The following is a 22,551-nucleotide window of genomic DNA, read 5'->3' on the forward strand; positions in this document are numbered from 1 at the left end:
CTTGTCCAACTCGTCTCGAATCATTTCATGGCAAGACGTTAACTTGAAGTGTCTGATTATTCTAAAAGGACAGCAATGTACATGGTACTGGTGTGCATAGTTGATGACGAAACGCTGCTCTTCCCAGTCGCCACCAATGAATGACAAGAGACAGTGCCATAAAGATATTCGAATCCTATCGCAGGACACAAACTTGATTCTTGACTGCCATGCAAGCCCCATTGATTAGTCACGAGGCTCTGAAGATATTCAGATGCACGTGCTTCGTGCGGCGCGCCTTCCTCCGCCTGTGTTCAATCCCCAAGTCCTCAAGTCCCCCTCAATGGCTCCTCGTCTCATCTCAAAGTCACATCGTCTCGCTCAAAGTCGTTTACGTATATGCGTGAATCGAAGATTATGCCGTAATATCTGGTCTCCTTCCTTCTTCTTATTCTTACCTTTTTTTGAGCTTTACACAAGTTTGATCGCCCCCCTGCCCGTGGCGTACTCGTCGATGGCCAGACGATGGTTCACCCAGGTCTTCAGAACCGTCCCATCGCAGTGAAAATGTCAGAATACGCTCAACCATGATCCATCTCATCCGGTTGGCAGATGTGTCGCTTTCGCTTTCGCTTTCCGTGCTCCCTTGCTCGACCACGGTCGACCAAGGCCAAATCTGCTTCCATTTGTTTGCCTCGTTGTCTTGCCTGTTGGTATTGTACTTGCCATCAATAAAGACAATTTTCGACACCATTCTCTGCCGGCCGTGGTTCAGCTTTTGACAGTCCATTTTGCCGCACCTCCCTTCTCGCAGGATGAGCTTGGTCTCTGGTTCGCTCAAGTCTAGTGGGGCAATCTCGATAATGTTCTCGTCGACCCAGTATCGGAACTGTCGTGCCGTTTTTCGAAGGCCAACCTCGCACGGCACGTCCTCGTCGACCCCTACCATCCAGGACCGATCCACCTCGCCGATCTTTACGATCCAGAGGTCGCGCAAATTCGGAAACCAAAACTTGTCAAACTCGATTTTGCCGTCGTGTCCGCCAGGGTAACATCGTGCAAGATACTCCGAGTAATGGCACGGCCCGTCTATGCGGCCATCGTCGGGAAAGCAGTCCCAGAACGCGAGCCGTTGCACGCGCAGCGCCAGCTCTTCCAGTGGCACGTTTGGACTCTGGTCCGAAATATTGGCGTCACAAACCAATATATCTCGTGAAAAGTGAAAACATGACCCGCGTCCGACTGATTCGTAGCCTTGTCGAGTCTCTGCGCGGGCCTCTGCATTCAACTGCGTGACCGAGGGCAATGGATATGCCTGCTTCTGGTGAACCAGGTCGTCCAAGATAACAACCCGAGGTTCCACGGCGCAGGACCATATCTTGAGCCGAAGCTCAGTAGGTAACCCGGCAAATGTTGCCATTTGGCAGCAACGTTGGCTTTGTGTACACTCGCTCTTTGAGTCACCACGGCACTGTGGAGCCGCCATCTTGTGATGTTTCGAGTTGTCCTCGGAGCCGCTGGGGATTGTCTATGGCGGCTCTGTTTATATTTGAAGGGGAAAGAGGCAATTTAGTTTCAGCCCCGTCCCAAGCTGTCGGGACACGAATGGGGCCAGATTTGTACAGCTGAATCAATGTGGCGGACTACTAATAACGAAACACACGGAGGAGACACGGACGTGGCGCTACTTATCGTCCGGCAAAAAGCCCAACGCCATCGTCATCATCTCATGGATCCGAGCCGTATGCGGTCTGGCTCGGTCGCTTCGAAGCACTTGCTGAAGACATCGTCGACATGGCGACTGACAAAAGACACACACTGTGTCACAGACACCGGGGTTGGGGTCTAGCTTCACCGACGGTCTGTACCCAGTGCTCCCAGTGTTCCCAGCGGCTAGCTGCGTCATGTTGGGTTCATCACTCGGCCAATAACCCAATAGGCGTTATGGTTTGAATGAAATTCAGCTCCATGGACTCCTTACATCCCATGTAGTGGCAGGGTCATGTCTCAGGAACTTGCATAGAGAAAAGCACGGGCAGCCGCATGACAGCTAGCAACTTGGTGCAAACTATCGGGACGGTCCTCATGCAAATCGCGGGGGAAGCGGCCACAATCCGCATCTTTTCCTGGTAGAATCTTACTGGTGTTGTCATTGCGCGACGGGGACGATGCATGGACACTGCATTGACGACGCGGGCCCAACCCGCGATGGCGATGGTGATGTGAGCGACATCGGGCGTTTGCCACGTTGCCCACCGGTGCAGCTTTCTTGTGGACGTATCTACCCGGCTCCCTGGCGGTTTTGCACGCTTCCGTTGGTTGACCTTCCACAGTCACCATGCATCTTGTCTTATCACTTGGTCTCCTGGTCCAAGATGACAAGGTTTTCGCACTGTAAGCATCAAATGTCCATGCATCCCAAGGTTGCACTCTATCATCTTGGAATCCAGTCAGGTTCGTACTCTTAGACAACTTGACCAAACTCTTCACCTTGACCTCAACCTGACGGAAACACCGAGACACATGAAGAGGAACCACTAAAACAGTTTTGGTCCTTGAATGGTTTTGTGTTATAATCAGAATGACTAAGACGTTGCTAAGCGTACATTTCGGAACCTTGGAGCCGACTGGTTTGTTCCGCAACGTTGTCAAGGAACTCGTTTATCAGACCCGAGAATACGGTGGCGTACTGAAAAAGAAACCCATGGCCTGAATCGGGATACAAGTGAAGCTGAGCATTTGCGTGGCCAAGTTTCTTCCACATGAGGATACTGTTGTCTGTTGGCAACAAAAGATCATTGCATCCTAGAGATATTCAAAGTTAGACGAAGCCGCTCGTTGTTGACGAACTCGGTGATGAGTTTTTCCTATGAAAAAACACACATGTGTAATGAAAAACAAACGTACCATTCGCAATCAGCACCGGAAGTCGAAGTTCATGGAAGCGGTGGTACGATGCATCCGCAGCCTGTTTAGGATCCATAAACTTGGCGAATGAAACAGCCTGCCTATGGGCGTTTTGGGCATCAACATGATCTGATCTGTCAGATCGAGCCCGGGTTATGCGGTCCCAGGCGGCCATGCCTGCGGCCTGGCTGCGCTCCGAGGTATGAAAGAAGGCATCTAGAAAGGCGCTGCGATGCTCCTCGACAGTCACGGCGGCCTTGAGCTTGTTGAAGGGCCCGAGCGGCGCCTTTACGACACCGTCACCAGTGCTCGGAACGGTGGCGCAGAGAATCAGGCTTCGCACGAGCGAGGGAGCGTTGAGAGCAACCATTTGTGCGACGCATCCTCCCATCGAGAAGCCCATCACATCCGCCCGCCGGATCCCAATCGCCTCCATCACGTCGACACAGTTCCTGGCCCAGTCTGCAAACGTCCTAGCTACCTGGCCCTGCGACCGTCCAACACCAGAGTTGTCAATGAGCACAACCGGCCGACGCCCAGCCAGCGGATTGATCAGTGCCGGATCCCAATGGTCCATTGTGCCCCTGGAGGAGAGAAGGACGGGACATGACCCGTGTCAGCCAGGCTGTGACCCTTTCAAAGATTCAAAAAGAAACAAGGCCGGCCTCGGGGGGAGCAAATCGCAAATATCATTGACAAACCTGAAATGCATAAACAGAACCAACGGCACGCCGTACGCCCTCCCCAATCGCCGGTACGCAAACCTCGTCCCCCCAACATTCACATACTGATTTTGCGCAGTCTTATAGGTAGCCATGGCCGATGCAAGCAAAAGAGACGTAGCCGTGATATTTCGTCCTTCCCATCTCTCAACGGCTCTAGCTCAAGACATTGGGTACGCCTTGGGACGGCAGTCGGGTCTTTTCCCCCACGATACCCGTCTCAGCCAGGTTCGCGACGGCACGTCAGCTGACCCATGGTCTGAGCCGCAGGAATCTGCGCCAACGCATCGCAAAGGCAAGGAATTGTGTTTGGCGTTTCGAAATGGTGAATCTGGGGTAGAATGGACCTGCTTCTATTTTTGTAGTTCAGAGGTGAAGTTGTTGATTGGCGCATACATGTCCTTGCTTGGCAGCATTGGTGCGTTGTTTTGGAAACTCGGCAACCCCCCTTTTTCCCCCTCTGCAGGCTCTCATTTCTGTAGCCATCAGTTTTCAGGGTACTATATTCCAATTGGTCCTTTGGGGCAGGTTGTTGGTTTTGGCAAAGTTGGGCGCGCAATCGTTGTCTCGGGTGACGAGCGGACGATAGGGAGCAAAGGGGTTATTGGATACCGGTGCGGTGATTGCAATTGCGAGCCAGAATAAATTCGTGGGGGTGCTTTTACGAGTATACACAAAGTATATTAGTGGTATATTGGGTCCCCGTCTTGAGCGAGCGTCATATGTGAGAATATGATGAAGTCTTTCCTTTCCTTTGGAGCCATTACGCCCCCCGAGCGCCCTGATAAATAACGCCGTGCTGATTAATATAGATGTACCCCATGCAATATATCGTCGGTATCACAAAGTAGCGATCCATCCCGTGATGCAAGTCTTCTCCGCAGTATTCACCCCCCTTTTTTCATGTTTTGGCGCCTCAGTTATGAGCCGTCGTCAGCCATTATCAGCAACCTAGCTCTTCATGATTGCGTCGTCTCGTCTTCCCTGCTGCTCCGTGACAGCAGGGCCTTTTCCGCCAGTGCCGAGTCGACGGGATCCTCTACTGCTTCTTGCGGCGACGCAACATGTAGCCTGAAAATGAAAAAGTCAGTCACAACCCATTCCCCAGGAGCCGCCCAAAGCATACAGAGGCCAACAGGAGTGAGAGATAAGGGGGGAACAAAAAGAGAGTTTTGGGGGAAAAAAAAACTCACCGTCTGAGATATGAGCACGCAACGGCCAAAACCAACGAAAAGGCCAAAATAAACGCAGCCAGCCGATTCCTAAAGCCCAGCAGCGAAATCCTGTGCCGGTGATGACAGTGGCGGCCGAGCCCCTTTCCCCTGCTGCCGCCAGAGCCCACGACCAAGGGGGGTGTCTTCTTGCCGTACGTGATGGTCATGACCTCGCCGGTGCCGTCTGCCACGGCGCCGCGGAAGGACTCGGCCAAGAAGCCCTGCACGTCCGAGGCGGCATCGGCGGCATACCGGGTGAGTTTGGTAATCATTGTGTTTGTGAAGCGGCTGGTGTGGGCATGCACGACTTCCACGCGGACCACGTCCCTGCGCTCCATGAGGTCATCGTCGTCGGCCATGACGGGGCCCTGGTGCCACGCCGGGGCGGCGGAGGCCGCGGCTGTGAGGGAGGCGAGGATGAGCGAGAGGCGCATTTCTTTGATGCCGCGAGGTTTCTTCTTTCTTCTTTTTTGGGTGGTAAATGATCGTGGGTCGAGGATTTTGTTGCTGCTATTTCACTCTTTCATGCGCGGCACGCGGCAGAGTTGAGATGACGGGTGACCCGTTCTCAGCCCGGTGCGTGGTCACGGCGTCTGGGGATTTTCTATAACAATGAAAGAAATAGATTTTGTTGCGAGAGGCGTCGACGATGAGCGCGGGTCGGGTGCGTTGGTCTTGGACTGGAGCCGCTTTGGGGCTGCTTGTAAGTGAGTGAGTACTTGGATGCCAAGAGTGGTCTGTCAGACGGGTTGGTTTTGTCGACTGCGGAAAGGCAGGTCCTTTTTTTTATCGTCTTGTTTGTGGTTTGGGGTGAAATCAAATGTATATACTTTGTGCAGCACTATGCGTGAGCAGTTTTGGGGGGAAACGAGATTCAGAGAGAGAGGGAACGACTGTGCGGGCGAGGCATCCGAGAGACGGGCTGGTCGAGATATAAGGCTGGACGGGGAGGAGGGAGTGACTGGGAGGTGGAGGTGGGCGGGGGGGTGCAGCACACAGAGAGTAACAGGCAAACTCAAGAGCAGGTGTGTACATGATATTGTGTGTAAGGCCTGGCTGGTGTCCAGTATCATGGCCGGCGTGTGAGAGGCCTGAGCACGAGCACCAGCTTGAGCATGAGCATGAGCATGAGCGTGAGCGTGGGCGTGGGCGTGGGCGTGAGCATGGGTCAGTCAGTGGGCGTCGAGAAGCGGAGGCGGAGCTGCAGGGACGCAGGCCTGACAGGGCCAGACCAGGGCCATGACGGGTAAATGGGCCAGAGGCAGGGCCTGACATCGCAAGAGGGGACGGAGTGCAGAGGACGTGGTGGTGGTGGTGGTGATGCAAAACAGCACTCATTGAACACCATGCCTCTCACTCTTCCTGCACTGTGCTTTTGGAGCCAACGGGTGCGCCATTCAATGTTGAGCCTGGGAGCTCGGCTAAGAGGTGCCGAGGACCTCTTTCCCCCTCCACTAGCAAACCTATCAAGTATTGACATGCTCCATACATACCAGGCAGAACCTCTAAGCCAAAAAAAAAGCCTTGCCGGCGCCATGGGTTCCCGCCCGTCCCCCGGCACGCTTTGCCTTTGGGAATGGCATCATAGGCCTGATGGGAATCAGCCACGGCTTCGACAATTGTGGATGTGGGAAATGGGGTCCCGGTCAATCAAAGGGTCTGGCGACGGCACAACGGTGACCAAAAAGACTGAAGACGGGCGAAGCTCTACGCCACACTAATCTACTGGAAGTTACCAGTTCAAGACGGACGGCATTGACAACATGGGACTGGCCACAAGTCATGACCCCAGCACCAGGTCCGCCGTCATGGTTCGACATGTCGCCCGACGACAGCGTACGCCAGAGGCGAGTGGTTTTTTTTTTTTTACCTCCATTTCATTTCAATTTTTTGTCTTTACGACTCAGCATGAACAGCGGGTGGACTCATTCGAGTCAATGCCCTTGAAAACATCGTGGCCTCATATTGCCCGACTCTGTCCACCGGGCAAACAAGATTGTGGCCCAGGGTCAGTCCATCAGCCAGCCGCAATTGACCAAGATGCGTCGATCGCATCTCTTTTCCTGTCGCTATGGAACAAGAGTAAGCACGACATGCACGGTGCCCTCTGTACAGCGCACCGAACACCCCGATCCTATTGTCTTGTCAGTGAAGATCAATCAATCCCCAACCAACATGAATTAGACGCTACCCACATGCCAATAGTGTTACTGACAGCCGGGCAAAGCGAGACCGCAGGGTGAAACAGCGTCTGGACCATCGCCGACTCTCTCAAGTCCCCTGCCCTGCCATGCTCCTCTCGTGATAGTGGGCCGCCGCCACAAAGAAAGCTTGGTGTCTCCTCGAGTGCTCGTCTGGGCCACCTAATACCGCGGCGAGAACGAGCGACAGGCTAAAAGGAAATCTGGGGGCCTGGCTACTCCGTGCCCTAAGAGAACTTCTCCTCGGACGATAGCCGACTGGGCTGAACGCCTCTCGTTACAACCGTCTGGTGCTCTCACCCCCGTGGTTGAAACCCATTATCAGTCGAGCAATCGGGTTGCTAGGACGCATCACCCATCCGTGCCCTGTTGCAGTACCACACGCCTACGCAAGTTCTGACGAGGCCTGGGCCCTCGTGGAAGACGGCATAGGCCAACCATCGAGCAGCATCGTGACCCAAGGAGCATCCGACGCGCGGGCTTGCAGCCTTTTTTCGACGTGGGCCGATGTAACTTGAACTATTTATCATTTTCATTACTTTTTCCACAATATATATGCTCTGGACAAGGATAACTAAGCTTATTTATTCTGCTCAGGCGGCCGAACTACCCCCCCACCGATGTATCAATGACGATGCCCGTCTGCGGGATGGCGATGGCGATGTGAAATCTTCTATACGAGGCGCTCATGTACCCCATGTCTCTTGTTTTGCACGTTGAGTCGGGGTTTCGATGAGCGAGTAGGTAACTAACCATTGGCTCGACAAAGGCGCTCTTCCCCCAGACCACCATGTACGGTGGCGCTTTATCCGCTGGCAAAACTCAATCACCTCATTTTGGCAGATGTGCAGATCATTTGCAACATGCCGCGGATTGCACCTCACTCGGTAAACTGCGATGAAGCTGAAAGACATGATCAATGCGGTTCACGCGACACGCAACGTCAAACCTCCTGCTGGGCGTGTATTAGAAACGCGCAGGACACAGCTAATAAACATAAAACCCGAAAGCACGCAAAAACTTGGAGGGCAAGGAATCTTGAAACGAGGGTCGAGGTTATTCGCCAATGCTTTCCGTCCCGTCATGGTGGCACGACGAAGCAAAACGGCCATGGCCGCAACCTTTGAAATAGATTGTCGCGAGCTTGAAAAGACACCAGCCAGGATTGCCTCTGGCTCCTTGTGGCGCTCGCATGGTGAAGACGTTTTTCTCAATGCAACTAGATGGTGACTTGTCAAGGGGTGCATTCACCAATGTGAGCCGCTCATCCATCACCTGGTCGCCAGATGACAAATTCAGTACATGTCCATCTCGCGTCACTCGTACCGACGTGTCAATGGACCAGGCTTCTGCTGACTTTGCATGCCTGCGATTACATTTCCTACAACGAATCGGTGTATACACATGCAAAGCAATATCACGTTTCACGTCGTCCGTTGTGTTGGATATTGACACACCGTCTTTGAACCACGCATCAGATTTGTCCCCTGTCCAGCTATAGACCCGTGTTCTGTTTGAAAGAAACATCTCTTCTATGCAGAGAACTCAAAAATTAGCGCCTTCAAAGGGGGCTCCTCTCTCAAGTCAAGCGACGCCCCCCCAAACGAGAATATTAAAAGCATAAACACCCCGTAGCAGACGCATCTATTTATGGGATACTTTGCTTGCACACATTCCACTTCCACTTTATGCTTCCACTTCATGCAGCAACTGAAACATGAATTTGTAGGAAACACCCTCCCATGATCCCTCTGCTCCCGGAGAATCGACCAAAATGTTGCACCGCGGGATTTACCCAAATGTAACACGATCCGTGACAATGTCGCAAGTCGCCACCCCGTACGCCATGAGATATCTCGAGAAACAACGGACACCTAGTGAAAAATCCCTCCAGCCGCATCCCCAGAAACAGGGATCTTGGCAAGCCAAATCTGCACATCGAAATACCAAGACCGCGCCCGGCCCTGTGACTGGCCCAGACAAAACTTGGCTTTTGTGCATCATCCCTAATTGAGCGAGAGTAGTACTCGGGATGCTCCGTTGCAAACTTCCCGCCTCGAATTCCCAAATGGAAAAAACGCCTACCCGAACCAACCGCTGACTGTGCAAAAAAGCCCGCAATAATACGTTAGTTACTCAACTAGTAAAATTGGCCTCTCAAAGCAGTGACATACTAATAGGCGGGCCAGTGGGAGGCCAACCCGGAGCCCACGTGTTGACATTTCCACAAGCCCAGCTCATTAGCTCGGGGCCTAGTGGCTGGCTGGCTGTTTAGCGGTTGGCGGTTATCGATGGAGTTGTGTGAAACTATTGGATTGCTCGGCCATCATGGACTTTTGGGCCACCGAGGTGGGATTTACCGAGTGTATCGAGCGTCGTGATTTATAGCTAGGTCCGATGCCAACGTGAGCCCTTGCCATGGGTGTAAGCAAGGCTGCTGCCACTGATTGATTTGGGCCTGTTGAAGCTGTTACATTTGACCTTGTTGAACCTTTTTGGCCCTAATCCTATAAACCGCGGCTATGTGTAAGCCTAGCGCGCGTTGATAAAGTATTATAAGATAGCCTTTTACGTGGAGTAGTGTAATTAGAACTCTTATAAAAGAAGTAAAGTTAAGAGGTGTACTTATTCTCTTTCCTAGAGCTTTTATAAAGCTCAAAAAAAATTAGACTTCTCCCAGCTTAATGGGCTTTGACAGGGAGTATGATAGCTGATAGCTAGGAAAGATGGATACTCAGGGAATCGAACCCTGGACCTCTCGCAAAGCTCGACAACTAAAGAGTTATAGGTGCGAAGCGAGCATCATGCCACTTGACACCCGGTGTTAGCGATATGGTAGAGCGCTTTGCTTTATTTTTCGGATCTCAGAGTTCTTAGATTTCCCTCCGGGAATTCTAACACAGATTTATAGTGGCCACTGGCTTCGGAATTATCGCATTATTACATTATTGCTATATCTTCAAAAATGAGTTCACCCTTATTATATTTGTAAGCTAAGCGCATGGCGAGTTCATATAGTATAGGAAGTTTTAGATACTGGTAAGTGGTCCCCATTCTTTGCTAGCTCAATACTAAACAGTAAGAGTTGCTGCCATGCATTATGGGGTATTTTAATAAAGCTCTGCGTGGTGATTCAGGAAATTATGTACGTATCTCCACTGAGTTGCTGTATCGCAGCTCAAGAAGATTCTCAGAAGCTTCGAATATTCATGTACGAACGAAAGGCGGCTGGAAGTAGTACCATCGGAGAGCATAAAAGAGCTCATATATGTTCCGGAACGCCAGATATACAAAACACATTTCACAACAACGCAGATGATAGCTGTTTTGAAGCGGAGACGCATGAAGACAGGCGTGTCCTCTTTCTTGGTAGTTGTCACACGGCCAAGGCCTGGATAAAGGTATCGGATATCGAAGGTTACACAACAACAAAGAAAGGTATCACGAGAGCCCGGAGTCGGACCTTGGCGAGGGCTGCCTCAGGCTGCTAGAGCTCACCGACTTCTTGTAGATATAAAGACCTTTGGTGCCTTAAGGCCTCTTAGAGAACCAAGGACCTTTGATACCTTCAAGTCGATTATTAAGTTTGAATTGAACCTTACGTTCCAAGCCCAGTCACCCTGCCCTTGTCACAATAGTGTTCCCATGCACCTTGATAGCTAGATTATAACTCATTCAAAATGTTAGTGTCCGCAAACGAGCACATCCGAGATACTCTAAGAACCGCTGCATTGAACCCGCCGCAGAAAATTGTATTCAAGGGGTTAGACTATCAGCCATGAATAGGTATTGTTCATGGCGCTGTGTCTCAGACTCTCAGTGTAGCAAGGGCTCGTGATACGAGGGCTTGGAGGCACAATGCTTCAATTTAGAGATAATCTCGAATGGTGTCAAAGGTCCTTGGTTCCCTTAAGCCTTGAGGGCGAGGAGAAACCATCTTATATACATGAAAGGAACGGTCCGTGCCTAGGGTCTCTATAGTTCCCGTGATCCTATCGTGTAACTAACATGGCCGAAGCTAAGCCTAACCGTGTGACACTGGCCAAAAACCTGTACACATATATAGAATTCTGTAGAAACCTTGCTTCCAATAATAAGTTTTTACAGTAATCAATTATACCAGAACAATAGCACGCCAGATCATTCTCCAACTCCCATGTTGGACATACATAGCCGCTCCACTTCATGAATAAAACAGACGTTGCCAGCTGCGAATTGATGATGACCAATTATCTTCTCAGTAAACTCTGGCTCCCCGTAGACGAACAACCTAATAGTGGGTCGCTCACACGTCCGTTGTTATTTTATGCTTCCGCCTTTTTTTTTTTCCCTTTTTCCCTTTCGCCCCAGTCAAGTCAGAATTCCAAACCCAAACTTTTCATCCGCGTCGGTAAGATTTGCTGTTAGCCTGCGTTCAGATGTCTCTGTAAGCTTTGACTTACTCTTTGATATAGCGCGAACACTTCCTCGACGTTGTCAAGGTCGCCCTGACTAGTTTTCGCCTTGTCTCGCTGACAAGGTCACCCATCTGGGGGCCTCTATCGACCTTCCACCACCTTCTCGACGTCTAGGTATGTGTCTATTCTTACAACGAATTCGTGGGACTCTGTCTGATCAGATAACGAATCAAGTCCGGCAACGTTACCCACCTAGGGAGCTTCTGACCCTCTTTCGCATTCTGTCTCATACTATACTAGAGGTATGTTGTGACTGGTTTACCTAGAGCTACTGCGTTACATGAAGATTAACCATATCCATCAGAATCAGTCACAATGTCTCAACCAAACAAGCCAGTTGCAGCCAACCCGCCACTTGCCCCTAGATTAGCTCGCAACGCGTGCGCCATTGTTGTTGGTGAGCTAAGCGCCAGACAATTTATTGGTGGCCAAAAGTTGGGCCTCAGTACCGACATCGAGTGCTTCGTCATGTTCATACCAAAGACCGAGGTAGAGAACTGGTACGGGTTCTCCATTCAAGTCCCGCTCTCGGCTGATGCCGAAGGATTGGGTCTTGGGAAGTGGCACTCCTGTACGTATTCTATTTTTATCGTCTGACTATCGCGTTTACATATAGTACTAACATTCTTAGTCAATGAGGCCAAGGGTCGTTTGACGACGACGGATTCGATATACATTACCGTCAAGTTTCCTCGGGAATCCACTTTGTCGGAGATCACGCCTGTCGATGGTGTGTTGCTGAGGGCTTTCCCTCCCTCCCTCCAGCCCCGCAAGGTCTGCCAGCTTAATGTTACTGTGGGAGACCCTGACGCCATTCGGATTGAGGGTATTGGCATGCCTTTCGCCAATCCCGGCCATCCTTGCGAGAGCTGGATGCGTAACGGGGCTGTCTTCGAGGGCAAGACGCTGTTGGATATTCTCAAGTCTGGCAGATACACCTTTGTCGTCTACAGGCCTGAGCAACCCTTCCGCGTTGATTGGGACGTCACCAGATTGCCTCCCCGATTCCAGTATCCTTGGGGTACTGAGCATTATTGGGATGAGGAGAGGTATCATCTCTTGGCTGACGCCAACAAGGGTCGCCAATTCATTCCTGCGCGCAGTTTCGACAGCGATAACAGTCACCTTGCTGTCCTTGCGCAGTCGCTCGCCCAGGACATTATTTGGGTCGACAGGGCTGCCCAGGAAATCTACTCCCAGTTCCGTATGAGGGTTTACTTCATTGGAATTGGAAATGTGGTACCGAGTCACCAGTACTACGTTTTGGTGCCACTAGAGCCTGAATTCCGGACCCGGTTTGAGGCTGCCTGGCGTCGCCTCGCCAAGCAAGGGACACTCGAGCTCCATATCTTCGATGAAGAAAACTTGAAGGGAGACCCCATTGCGAACTGGGTGGCTCGAATTGTCGACAACCCAGAGAGTGTCGATGCTTTGGCGAACCATGTCGTGGAGGATTTCGAGCTGATTCTGCACGTACGACGCCCCAAGTCAAGTGAGGTAGCTCGCGGCCCAGACTTCGAACCCCAAACATTCGAGGCTCGCTATTTGGCCCAGCAGGCGCTGAAACAAAGCAATGATCAGTAGAACTGCGCTGCTTTGCACTTCGACTCGGGCATTGATGACTACATTCGCAAAATCGACGCCGTATGCCAGTTCGCGCCAGACTCTCGCCCGTCCAACCCAGAATTATTCGGGGTCGAGATTGCGGAAGACGGTCGTAGTCTGAAGGGCGATATATGGGCAGCTGCTCATGTCAAACAACGGCTTGAAGTGGCTCGTGCTGCCGTTCGCGGTCGAGGTTTCTACGGAGTCGACATTGCCGGTGCACGCCCAGCTGCAGGCAACCCTGATCAGCTCGCCGAGGGCGTACAAGCCGCTGCGTTGGGGGAGAAGATGCCGATTCTCCCACTTGTCAATATGCTCAACGTCACAAGCGACCCGGAGAGAAATGCCCTCATGAGTCAGCTTCTGCCTGTTGACCGCGACATCTTCGGCAAATACCTCGAGTCGCGTCCTCTGGGCTTGGGTCTAGCGACAGCGGTAAGTTTCCTCTTTTACCAGATAGAAACTAGTACTGATCTTTCCATGTAGGGACCTGGATTCGGCAAGACAACTCTCCTTGCCGTGGCTGCGTACGGCATGATACGGACATTCAAGTCTGTTTACGTGTCCGCGCCCACCAGTGTCGCTGTTGACAACATTGCCTCTCGTATGTATGAAACGAGTCGTCGTGTTGTTGAGACTGCCAATGGGAGCATGGAATCGGTGGACCCCAAGCGCCTTCGCCGACTTCTGGTTATACGGGGGTATAAGCCGGACGATGAGATGGCCGCTTTCCTCCGCCTGCTGCAGAACCCCGACTTGGGCGATCAAGCTGCCCCGGAATCGGCTTGGAGAGGCGCCTCTCGGTGGAAGCTTCACCTATCGCTGGCATACTGGGCCCTGAAGACACTGCGGTCGCAAGCGGTGGAGCCATTGCACCAGGACGACAGCACGGCCCTCTACCAGCTCCAGGCCCGCATAGACAACAGAGCTGAGTGGGCTGTTCTGCGTGGTGTTGCCGCTGGGGATCAGCCTTGGGAAGATTACGAGGCCCAACCTCTCACCGATAATCAGGTCAAGGGTTTCCTCCGGCTGTTCCTGGATGTCGCCGATGCCGTCGCCACCACGCCAGCCCTCTCCTGCCAAATGCCCTATAAGCGTTGGAAGGACTCAAAGGGCCATGCCGTGGTTATAGACGAGGCTGGCAATATCAGAAGGCCGGATCTCTACTCGGTCTGGGGCAATACCATGATCCCTCTCTTCCTTGCCGGCGATGAGAAGCAGCTTCCGCCAGCAGTAATGTCCGCCAAAGATAAGGATGATGATGGTAATGCCCTGAATCGGCACGCCCTCGACGCGGGGATCTCGGCTCTGGGGTTTTTCAAGGGCACTGGCTGGCCTGTCTTCAGGCTTCGCACGCAGCTTCGCATGGCGCGCGGTCTCTTCACGCTCAGCCATACGCTGTTCTACTCGGACGTGCCTTGTGCCTATGACCCGCGCTGCGATATCGCCAGCCCCGCGCATGCTGTTGGACGGCTTATGGAGAACTTTGTGCGCTCCAAATTCGCTGAGCTGAGGCCTTCGCCCCCGAACGAGCTGCGCGAGGTCTTCGTTCATTGCCCTGGCTCAGAATGCAAGGTCGATGCGAATGGCTCCCACAGCAACCTGCAGCAGGCCCAGATCGCCGTCGCGCTGCTCGACCAGTTCGTCCGCGCCCATCGCGATGACCCCAGGGTCGACCCCGCCAATATTGGCATCATCACCCCCTACAAGGCCAATGTAGCAACGATCAACCGACAGTTGCAGAACTACGACAGCCTCCAGGGCGTAGAGCCAGCAACAACGGTCGACTCCTTCCAGGGTCACGAGGCCAGCATCATGGTGCTCATTCTCGGCACCACGGAGAAGACCGGCCCGGGTTTTTCGGCCGACGAGCAACGCCTCAAGTGAGTCCAAAAAATATGTATCCACGTAACATGCATTCTAACCAGTGAACTGTAGCGTCGCCTTGTCTCGGCAAAAGTCATATCTCCTCATCGTGGGAGACATCAACGTCACCGGCCCCGTCGTAGCACCGGCCGTAGGGGCTCAAGCCGGCGCCAGAGCCGGTCGCGGTCGTGGCGGTCGCGGTGGCGGCGCTCGGGGCGGCGCTCACGTCCCCAGGGCCACGGATTACTTCCAGGTAGTTCGCGGCAACGAGGTTGTGAATATTCGGGCTGTCGCTTTGCGGGGGGCTTTGCTTGCAATCCAAAATGCAGGCCGTGTTGCAACGTTTGCATTTTAGTTTAGTTTAATGTCAGTTTACTTTTTTGTTCGTTGGTAGTTTATTTTCATACAAAGATTTAAATATACTTAAGTATACCTAAGTGTACCCAAGTATATTTAAGTATAGACTTAAATATTCTATGGCTTCTTAACGCCCCATTAATCATCAACTGGAGTTTCGTCCCACGTCGCATGAATTGTGCGCGAATGCTCTAGCTCCATAACGGCGGTCCTCAGCCTCAGCGTACTGTGCCGTTGGGGGGGGTTTCAAGAGTTGCAGAGCACGACAATGATGATGCCGCATACCTGGAAACCCATCGATGGCACGGGATCCGGGAAAGGCCTGAAGGTGATGAGTATTTCGCCTGCTCAGTCTGCAATAGGTCATTCTCCACGGAAAAGCTACTAAAGGACTACGAGAAAACGCACGAGAGTGCTGATTCGGAGCGCTTTGCCTGCAGTGTGTGTCGCAAGCCGTTTGCTAAGAAGACTCACCGGGACATTCATGAACAAACGCACACGGGTACAAGGCCGCATGTCTGCGGGACTTGCAAGAAAGCTTTTGCTACAATAGGTTTACTGAAGCAGCACGAAATGACATATACGGGCAAAAAGCCCTGGGAGTGTAAGATATGTGGCAAGTGTTTTTCTCCAAGAAAGGGCAACCTAGACCGTTATATGAAGGTTCATGAATAGATTAATTTGCACCAGGTGAAATGCTGTGGTTATTTATCACTGATTGCCCTGGTTGTTTTTTGTGATTATATATGAGGCTTTGTAGCTGTTAATGTTATGGCTGAGGCTCGTGGTTAGGTATGAAGCTGTGAGAACGTTCCTAGTTTCATTAGTCAGGACAGAAGCCGTAAGAACTGCGCTGATTTTCTCAGCAGCGCTGCTACCGCCGGCGCCGCTGCCGCTGCCGCCCCCTCGTCTCAACACAGCGAGGAACTATCCCATAGAGTGTGCGAAGGCTCCGGTCATGTATCTGCAGGGATAATAAGCTAATTCAAGGCCGCGGAAGGCACGAAGGAGTACCTTCTACCGGAAAACATCCGTTTGACTAGGGACTCCCGGATCATGTGCGACCATCAATTGGCGGAGCCGCCGCCGTTGCCGCTGCCGCTCCCTCGTCTCAATACAGCGACGAACTATATAGTTTAAAATAACTCACCTAAAAGTAAACAGGGGTACTTCGTCAAGTGGTATGATGCTCGCTTCGCACCTATCACTCTTTAGTTATCGAGCTTTGCGAGAGGTCCAGGGTTCGATTCCCTGAGTATCCATATTTTTAATTATTATTATATATTTTTTAAGGGTATAATTTTCGTTTTACGTCTAATAACTATCAAGTTACCCGTCAGCGACTAAGTGGACGAGCCACTTAGTCAGCCACAAAATTCTGGGACGGCCACAAAACTTCGAGACAAAATCACGTGATTTTTTTTGATCTTTCTCTCACTAATTTTCTATGAGATCCTTAACATTTTAACACTTTATTATCTACTTTATTAATTAATTATGTCTACCAGTATAACCAAAGCCCGCCGCTATAAAATAACCTGATATTTTAATTACGATAGTTATAACGAACCTATTAAGCGATTTTTATTGATGCCGACCGATAAAATAACGTTTTTTTAATGAATTCTTGATAATTCAGGTCATTTAAGTGAGGTTATGAGGGCCCCTAAAAATCTGACGATAGCTGCAAAATAACCGCATTATTGGAGGCCTGATTTTGGCCGGGCCTCGCACAGCCTAACAGGGCCTTCAAGGCCTGCAACCTTTAGCAATCAATTGCTATGATAGCTAGCAATTGGGTAGCTTACTTGGTTAGCTTTTTAAGGCTCGTTGGAAGCGATTTATCATATGAAGAAATATTATACCTATTAAGTTACCTGATAATATATGTAATTCTCACGTAAAATAATGTAGAAAAGTCTGTCCCGGAGTTTTGTGGCCGTCCCAGAATTTTGTGGCTGACTAAGTGGCTCGTCCACTTAGTCGCTGACGGGTAAAGAGCTTTATAAAAGGTCCGAGGTTCAACTCCCCCCGTGTCCACGAATTTTCTCGCAAAGCACTCCTACGGAGTGTGGTATTTTTTGCTACCTTGGTGCGTGTGGTTTACCTATTTTTTGCTCGTCTTTGCTGCCCAACGCTTGGGTCCTACTTCCGCTCATGAGTTCGCAAAACGAGGTTCAGGGTAGCTCTCTCTGACCAGCTTGTCGGCAGGCAGATCCCCCACTGCCGAGACTAGCGCCCCGCAAGTTCACTGACAACGTCGACGTCTACCACAGATGCAAAACCTCACAACCGACAAACGCAAACCCCCCATGGCACAACCCCAATGCGCGCATCCGAAGCTCATAAACACCCGTCTCTGAGTGTCCGAGAACCCCAAGGAGCCCCTATACCCCAGCGATGCCGTCGCCCACGGACGATGAGACGCCGTTCCCTGCTCTAAGCCACGCCGCGACCTTCAGCGTCTTTGGACGCTCGCATCTCTCCCCGCAAGACGCACACCTCTCGCCGCCGCGACGGGCACGCGGTTTCGATGGCGACGGCACCTCTGAGATGAGGCGACTGGGCGGCTACACCGAGAGGAGCCGCAGTCGTCGACGGAAGCGCGCTTGGAAGAAGCTCATGTGGGTGAAGCAATCCTGTACGTTGAGCATCACATACGATACCTCATGTTCTACTCTTCTACTTTCCTGCCCAAGAAGCGCGAAGGAAAGGGCAAAAAAAAAAAGAAAAAGAAACACTAACACAGGAGCAGTCCCAGACAATTACACCGACCAAGCAACGTTTCTTGAAAACCTCCAACGCAACCCCCGCCTCAAACCGTACGACTTTTGGCCGCTCGTCGCCGATTCCACCGTCATCCTCCAACACGTCTGCTCCGTGACCATCTTCATCGTCTGCTTCGTGGGCATATACCACGAGCGCGTGTCGCCCGTGTCGGTCGTCAGCTGGAGCAGCTTCGCCACCTTTGTCGGCTGGATCCTCTGGGAGCGCTGGGTGTCCGAGGAGGAGGACAAGGAGGACGAGGCCAATGCGGCGGCAGCAGCGTCCGCCGCCGCCGAGGGGAACGCGGCCCCGGCGCCCGTCGTGCGAGCGGGCAGCGTGCGGCGGAGGAACCGCGCAGGCAGCGTCCGCAGGCCGCCGCACCCGCTGCGAGTCGAGTCGACGACGGCGGCGCCGACGACGTCCTCGAGCGGCGTGCCCTCGGGGGCGCCGTCGCCAGCGAGCTCCACCGCGAATCTGCACGGCGGCCGCCTGGCGCCGTCTGCACCGTCTACAGCCGTGCCCGCGTCCGCGTCGCCGTCGCGCCTGACGCCCAGGACGAGCAGCGAGGCCCTCGGCGGCGGCAGCGGCGAGCCCCTCGTGCCGCTCGACGAGAGCCGCACGCACCAGCGCCTCGGCACCATCAAGTCGGCGCTGCTCATCTGGTCTACGCTCCTGGGCCTCAGCCCCATCCTCAGATCCCTCACCGAGTCCACCAGCAGCGACAGCATCTGGGCCATCTCCTTCTGGCTGCTCGCCATCAACATCTTCTTCTTTGACTACTCGGGCGGCGTGGGCGCCAAGTTCCCCGCGTCGCTGTCGACCAATGCCGCGCTCATGGCGTCCACCGTGCTCGCCAGCCGCCTGCCCTCCACCGGACAGGTCTTTAGCCTGACCCTCTTCAGCATCGAGGTGTTTGGGCTGTTCCCCGTGTTCAGACGGCACATCCGCCACCGCAGCTGGCGATACCACGTCCTTCAGACGGTGGTTCTTGTCCTGGGCGCCGGGCTGGGCGTGGGCATGGTTGTGGGCGCCGTCCAGGGCCGCAGGTGGCCGTGGAAGAGCGGCATCGTCGGCATGATCCTCTCCGTTGTGATTGCCGCGCTGGCCACGGGTGGGTGTAGTTGGTGGCTGATTGGGTTGCAAAAGTACAAGAATGAGATTCGGGGCCCCTGGGATCCTGCCCGGCCAATTATTATGAGTAGGACGAGGTGGAATGATAGATGAAGCACATGATGGGGGGAAAAGAAGAAAAGATGCCGTAATGATCATGTATGTAATACTAATACTGCTGTGCACCAATATAATTAATCCGTCTGTTCTGAGAGGAGGGAATAGCATACTATCTGGTGTCATTTGTAGCGTAGAGCCGACTGACTAGGCACGCATTTTTCACAAACTACACTATATGTATGTGTCCTGACTTCTGGGTATTAAATGACGATGCCTGGCAAGCACTCTGCGCATCGAATTTATCCTTTGCCCAACATGTGGCACGTATACACGGAGCTGCATGCAAATCTCGACGTGAAACAGGGCCGACGCCGTCTTCTGCTGGCATCCCAAGACGATGAATGCTTTGCATGACCCTTTGGTGGCAGACGCGGAGTCTCTATGTACGGGCAGCTTTAAATGGAAATGCATGCAAAAATCATAGTGGTTTGAGACACTTGCATGCGTTGCGGTGGGCTGTTTTTCAAAATTAAACTACCCGTTGGCAACTAAGTGGACGAGCCCACTTAGTTGCCAACGGGTACATACTGCCCTGTGCTCCGTAGCTGGGTTTGACGGCGTCGGGCGTTGCAGCAAAGGTATTGGGCAGGATCGACACGGTCGAACCGCAGTCAAAAGACCGTGATATTTTCCGCCCTTGACGTATTGCGGTGCCCGAGTGATTCGCCCTCTTAAAGCACAATTCCACGCCAATCCGTAGTTGGTTGGGCAAGTCACAGTCAATCAATAACCGGATCAGAAACAGGTCGTTCATGCTGGCATAATCTGGACACACTGCGACTCAATTGGGCTAGCCGGCATGGAATGCAGTCGGCGCTTTCGTCCAACCTCGAAAGGGGAGATGATGATCATCTGAGCCATCGAGCACTCGAGCGTCAACACAACCATGCCGTATTAAACAGACCATCAAGAACGAAAAGAAAACAATACGCTTTTCTGGCGTCCGTTTGCGGACGAGCTGAATGGATTTCGGTCGCCTCAAAGGCCACAAGGGGCCCTTTGTTACACAAGCAACACAAAGGGCGGAGTCCAGGAAGCTTCTTAGACCATGTCCAATGCTGCAGCTAGAGCGGGAGTCAAAGGCTTGTTTTTTTTTTTTTCGCTAGCGGCTGCGCGGCAACTGGGATGATTTGACGGGACTTGGCTGTTGGGCTGGCGCCACAAGTGACCAGGGGCATTGACATGATAATGACCTGTCTTGATGCTCGTTATGTTGCAGGTTGGTGGACATGTAGTATTACGTACGGACCGAGCAAGCAGGCTGTGCAACAACAGAGGCCTCGCCTTGACCCTGCATAACCTTTGGCTGATCTGAAGGGAAGAAAAATTACTCCGTATACAGAGTATGAATAGCAACAACTATAAGGGAGTCGTCACAAAATTGTTTTCTTCTGTGCTGGGTGAGCAAGGCTCGAGATCCACCGCACCCGCGTGGGCTGGTTGTACAGCGCATCATGTTCTATTTCCGTCTCGATGACCTTGGATATTCGCTTGATTGTTGGGTTGGCTGACGATGAGCATGAGCAGCATCATGTCAGCGTCAGATGAAGCAGCCTGATGCTTGAACCGAATCCTTCTCGTTCAGGCTGGGCGATGACATTTGCATCTTCCCAGTCGGCCACCATCCGTGCTCCACTCAGGCGTTCATGAACCCAGCTAAACTTGCAGGGCCTGGTTGGATTGTACATCCATGTCTCGTAAGGAGCACTAATATAGTCTGGAGTGCGGCGGAACGTCGCTGCCGACGATCGGTGGGCAGCGCAACGATGCTAGCTACTACCTGCATGATGGTGGGCTGGCGTTTCTCGTGTTGAGCTGTTTCCGTTACGTTGGGCCACGGACAAGGCTTCCCATGCTCCTCCCTGTTGTACACTCGTACAGAAACGCCTTGTGCTGCAGGACCATGTGTTTCTTTGTGCACGGTAAGTTATGTACGGAGTATTTCCGGTTGCAATTGGCATACGTTTCGTGCGGGATTGATCGATGTAGCTAGTATAACGAAGAGCTGAAGAAAGCCGGAAACGAGGTCATCTTCGTGCCACTGGTCATGTCGCAGCACCCTCGTGCTTCGAAGCCCGGTGCCTGCCAACGGAGAGCACAGAGCACAGAGTATTATTACTCCGTATGTAGGCCAATGTGACGGCGGTAATGAATGCCGCGTGGCCCGAAACTTGAGCCAGGTATGCAACTGTCCGAAGTCCAATCTACCAGGAGAGACTGTCTGACAAGGTGGGATCAGTGGACGGCGCCGGCCTGCGACCAACAATAGCGTGGTTTCTGTTAGTATTGACTTTTGGTGCTCTTGGAACTGGTTCTTTTTATTGCGATAACCCTTGCTTTCGTTCCCAGGCCGCCTTTGTCGACAATATGTTGATTGCCTCAGAGTTTCGCATTGAGCCCTCATAAGCTCGACTCATGGGGCGGATTCCGTACACGGCGTGAAGAAACCAGGGGATTGCGTGGCGAGAAGCTTCTCTTCCCCCTTGGCCGGGTGTTTAAGCTGTGGCTGTACATGCAGAAAATACTGGAGACTGCTTCTAAAGTTGGCTCAAGGGAAGCGGCCCTTGATTACGGGGTTCACCATCGCGGTAACTAGAACGATGCTAGCCCAAAGTATGTCCCTGTTTTCGCGTCGGATCGTCGCCAGCCCCCCTCAGTTTTTGGCACAAGCTTTCCTCCCCGAGTGGTCCGTACCAGCCTGGAAACTCTTTTTTTCTCTTCTTTACTTTTTTGGGCGCCCGTTGACCAGGCATAACCGTGTACCCCCGAGGAACAGTCGAGATGAAATACTTCACTCACCCTTGGGATAATGAGGCAAGGCTCAGGGGCCCAGACGCCACGGCTGGAGCCACGGATTGGGATAGTATTGCTTTGCGATGCCTCGGGGCCATCAGCCAATTTCGACTGGTGAGTGGCCGAACCCAGGCCCCCATGTATCATCTCTGGGGCTCTCTGCGTGTCCATCTGGATGCAAGCTGGCAAGTTGGCAGCGTGATGGAACATGCTCAAGTGGAGCAACTAGCTGGTAGCTTGGAGGGAGGGAAGAAAGATGGAGGAGGAGGATGCGGAGGCTGTGGACTCTCGATCCTGGAGCAATGATTGTCTGGCCGACGACGAAATCAAAGCAAAAAAACCTTGCCAGACCCCCGGGCAGGGGTATGGCTCAAGGTACCCAGACACTCTGGACTTCCTGCTGATCTCGTATCTTTTCTCACTCGCCTGCCAGCACGGGTACGGCCGGGGCATG

The 22,551-nt window shown here is 52.6% G+C and overlaps 9 protein-coding genes and 2 non-coding genes across 11 annotated transcripts; 7 read left to right on the top strand and 4 right to left on the bottom strand.

The window, feature by feature from the left end:
• Positions 1–311: 311 nt before the first annotated feature.
• On the bottom strand, positions 312–1,939 carry J3458_019801 (uncharacterized protein). The gene has a single exon (XM_007812984.2). It carries the CDS (start codon positions 1,463–1,465, stop codon positions 434–436), a length of 1,032 nt encoding a protein of 343 aa, XP_007811175.2. The 5' UTR covers positions 1,466–1,939; the 3' UTR covers positions 312–433.
• A 636-nt stretch (positions 1,940–2,575) lies between these two features.
• On the bottom strand, positions 2,576–3,463 carry J3458_019802 (uncharacterized protein; the record flags this gene model as incomplete). The annotated part of the gene is made up of 2 exons (XM_007812983.2): positions 2,576–2,784; positions 2,887–3,463. The coding sequence occupies 2 exons, from the start codon at positions 3,461–3,463 to the stop codon at positions 2,576–2,578; spliced, it is 786 nt and encodes a 261-aa protein (XP_007811174.2).
• A 238-nt stretch (positions 3,464–3,701) lies between these two features.
• Positions 3,702–4,253, top strand: J3458_019803 (uncharacterized protein; the record flags this gene model as incomplete). The annotated part of the gene is made up of 1 exon (XM_066121701.1): positions 3,702–4,253. One exon carries the CDS (start codon positions 3,702–3,704, stop codon positions 4,251–4,253), a length of 552 nt encoding a protein of 183 aa, XP_065973318.1.
• A 314-nt stretch (positions 4,254–4,567) lies between these two features.
• On the bottom strand, positions 4,568–5,256 carry J3458_019804 (uncharacterized protein; the record flags this gene model as incomplete). Its single annotated transcript, XM_007812982.2, has 2 exons — positions 4,568–4,679; positions 4,802–5,256. 2 exons carry the CDS (start codon positions 5,254–5,256, stop codon positions 4,568–4,570), a joined length of 567 nt encoding a protein of 188 aa, XP_007811173.2.
• A 2,664-nt stretch (positions 5,257–7,920) lies between these two features.
• On the top strand, positions 7,921–8,253 carry J3458_019805 (uncharacterized protein; the record flags this gene model as incomplete). Its single annotated transcript, XM_066121702.1, has 1 exon — positions 7,921–8,253. The coding sequence occupies one exon, from the start codon at positions 7,921–7,923 to the stop codon at positions 8,251–8,253; it is 333 nt and encodes a 110-aa protein (XP_065973319.1).
• A 1,497-nt stretch (positions 8,254–9,750) lies between these two features.
• Positions 9,751–9,843, bottom strand: J3458_019806. Its single transcript has one exon. It is a non-coding gene; the product is annotated as a tRNA-Ala (tRNA).
• Positions 9,844–11,795: 1,952 nt separating this feature from the next.
• Positions 11,796–12,077, top strand: J3458_019807 (uncharacterized protein; the record flags this gene model as incomplete). The annotated part of the gene is made up of 1 exon (XM_066121703.1): positions 11,796–12,077. The coding sequence occupies one exon, from the start codon at positions 11,796–11,798 to the stop codon at positions 12,075–12,077; it is 282 nt and encodes a 93-aa protein (XP_065973320.1).
• Positions 12,078–12,314: 237 nt separating this feature from the next.
• On the top strand, positions 12,315–13,064 carry J3458_019808 (uncharacterized protein; the record flags this gene model as incomplete). The annotated part of the gene is made up of 1 exon (XM_066121704.1): positions 12,315–13,064. One exon carries the CDS (start codon positions 12,315–12,317, stop codon positions 13,062–13,064), a length of 750 nt encoding a protein of 249 aa, XP_065973321.1.
• Positions 13,065–13,496: 432 nt separating this feature from the next.
• Positions 13,497–15,448, top strand: J3458_019809 (uncharacterized protein). Its single transcript, XM_066121705.1, has 2 exons — positions 13,497–14,968; positions 15,024–15,448. The coding sequence occupies exons 1-2, from the start codon at positions 13,620–13,622 to the stop codon at positions 15,304–15,306; spliced, it is 1,632 nt and encodes a 543-aa protein (XP_065973322.1). The 5' UTR covers positions 13,497–13,619; the 3' UTR covers positions 15,307–15,448.
• Positions 15,449–16,472: 1,024 nt separating this feature from the next.
• Positions 16,473–16,570, top strand: J3458_019810. The gene has a single exon. It is a non-coding gene; the product is annotated as a tRNA-Ala (tRNA).
• A 729-nt stretch (positions 16,571–17,299) lies between these two features.
• GPI2_1 (glycosylphosphatidylinositol anchor biosynthesis) lies at positions 17,300–20,976 on the top strand. Its single transcript, XM_066121706.1, has 2 exons — positions 17,300–17,949; positions 18,064–20,976. Exons 1-2 carry the CDS (start codon positions 17,709–17,711, stop codon positions 19,296–19,298), a joined length of 1,476 nt encoding a protein of 491 aa, XP_065973323.1. The 5' UTR covers positions 17,300–17,708; the 3' UTR covers positions 19,299–20,976.
• The last annotated feature ends 1,575 nt before the right edge of the window (positions 20,977–22,551 follow it).

The sequence above is a fragment of the Metarhizium acridum genome (genome assembly GCF_019434415.1).
Source record: "Metarhizium acridum strain ARSEF 324 chromosome Unknown scaffold_568, whole genome shotgun sequence".
Lineage (NCBI taxonomy): Eukaryota > Fungi > Ascomycota > Sordariomycetes > Hypocreales > Clavicipitaceae > Metarhizium > Metarhizium acridum.